Source organism: Vollenhovia emeryi, unplaced genomic scaffold (genome assembly GCF_000949405.1).
Source record: "Vollenhovia emeryi isolate VEMERY1.0 unplaced genomic scaffold, V.emery_V1.0 DF943952.1, whole genome shotgun sequence".
NCBI lineage: Eukaryota > Metazoa > Arthropoda > Insecta > Hymenoptera > Formicidae > Vollenhovia > Vollenhovia emeryi.
Genome location: NW_011962414.1, coordinates 1 through 1823, shown reverse-complemented (window position 1 = coordinate 1823; position 1823 = coordinate 1). Strand labels below are relative to the sequence as shown.

Below are 1823 nucleotides of genomic sequence, written 5' to 3'. Positions count from 1 at the left end.
CATAAATTTCCCTATTTTTCTCCTTTGTTTTCTTTTAATATCTTTCAATCTTTTTCATTCTTTCGTGATCTATTTCATTCTCTCATTCTTCCTCATTAGTCCATCCAGTCATTAAAATCAAGTATAAATTATGTAAAAAATAATTACAAAAAGTAAAAAGTCAAAGATAAAAATCATAATAAGAAAAGAAGGAAAGAAAATATATACTTCTAAATAAATATATTACTTGGGTAATTAAGATTTAATCTTGAAAGTCGATTGTGTATCATGGCAAATTAGCGAAAATAACGAAAGTAAGCAAATTAAAATATTTATTATGTTTATTCATAAACAATCAACTATTGTACATAATATATAATATTACAATAGGATATTTATAAGTTCTTATGACGTGTAATAAATGTATATCCCCCCGCCACGTCTTCCAAATCTTCTGCCTCTTCTGCCACCTCTGCCACCTCTGCCACCTCTACCCCCTCTGCCCCCTCTGCCCCCTCTGCCCCCTCTGGCACCTCTGCCACCTCTGTCGTGAATTCCCCTCGTCGACATCATTTCATTTATGATATTAATTACATCTTCTTTCTGAAACATAAAACACTAGAAAATAAAAAACATGTAAGAATACACCTATAATAAAAAATAATTGCAATATGCTATTTGTAGATATATGCTGCGAACTTTAGAATTTTATAAATGTAAATAAAAAAGATGTTAAGTGATATTGATAGAAACTAACAATATACAAAGTATATGTATACAAAAGTTTATTAAAATATTAATTTTAATAAAATATTAATCAATACAAATGTTAATATTTATTAGTAAATTATGAAAGAATAGTTTAATATTAAAATTGTAAACAATCTAAGAATTATTTACGTTATTTTATGCAATTAGATCTAAATTTTTTATACAATATTTTTACAATACAATAGAAGAAAAAATCCCAGGTAGCAAGCTGACGTTATTTGTTGTCATTTTTTAAGTAAAAATATCATAAAAACCGTTATTTTGACATCAGCTTGCTTTACTTGAGAGTTGCCACCTTTATAAAATAGCACGAATTAGTATTGACTCAAAATTAGCACTTATTCAAAAAGGATATTAATCAATATGTTTTTGAATAAAGGACTATGAGCCGTGACAGAGTGTTAGTGTTTAAATATTCTAAATTTATTGCGAAAAAATATCACCTCGACAAGGTTATTTGAACCTGGACCTCCCTCTCGCTAGGTGGGCGTCTCAACCAATTCGACCACCGAGGCACATGGCAATATATTCATTGCAATAAACAGACTAATGTTGATTCCGTACAATCATCCCTACACGCGTTTCTTACTTTCATTTAATTATTTGATCGGGTGAGAGTGTAGCGCCTAGCGAGAGGGAGGTCCAGGTTCAAACCCTGGCCTAGGTGATATTTTTTCGCAATAAATTTAGAATAAAATATTTAGACACTAACACCCTGTCACGGCTTGTAGTTCTTTATTCCTTCAAATTTGTGTTTATCACATTTGAGCCATACCAATTTTATCAATATGTTTTGTTTAGTATTAATACGAAGAAAAAGAATTTTAAGTCACATATGATTACCATAAAGTTATATACTTACGCTTAATGTCGACGAGGAAGTTGTCACCTCCACTGGGGCTGCGACCATCGTCGACGCCGGGGTCGTTATCGTTGTCGTCATCGCTGACGCCGGGGCCGTTGTCATCGCCGACGCCGGGGCCGTTGTCGCCATCGCTGACGCCGGGGCCGTTGTCGTCATCGCCGACGCCGGGACCGTTGTCATCGCCGACGTCGGGATCGTTGTCGTTGTT

At 33.8% G+C, this 1823-nt stretch overlaps 1 protein-coding gene across 1 annotated transcript; it reads right to left on the bottom strand.

Annotated features, from left to right (window-relative positions):
• Window positions 1–384: 384 nt before the first annotated feature.
• LOC105564526 (H/ACA ribonucleoprotein complex subunit 1-like) lies at window positions 385–1795 on the bottom strand. Its single transcript, XM_012016959.1, has 2 exons — window positions 1613–1795; window positions 385–582 (listed from the first exon to the last, which is right to left on the bottom strand). The coding sequence occupies exons 1-2, from the start codon at window positions 1793–1795 to the stop codon at window positions 385–387; spliced, it is 381 nt and encodes a 126-aa protein (XP_011872349.1).
• Between the last annotated feature and the right edge of the window lie 28 nt (window positions 1796–1823).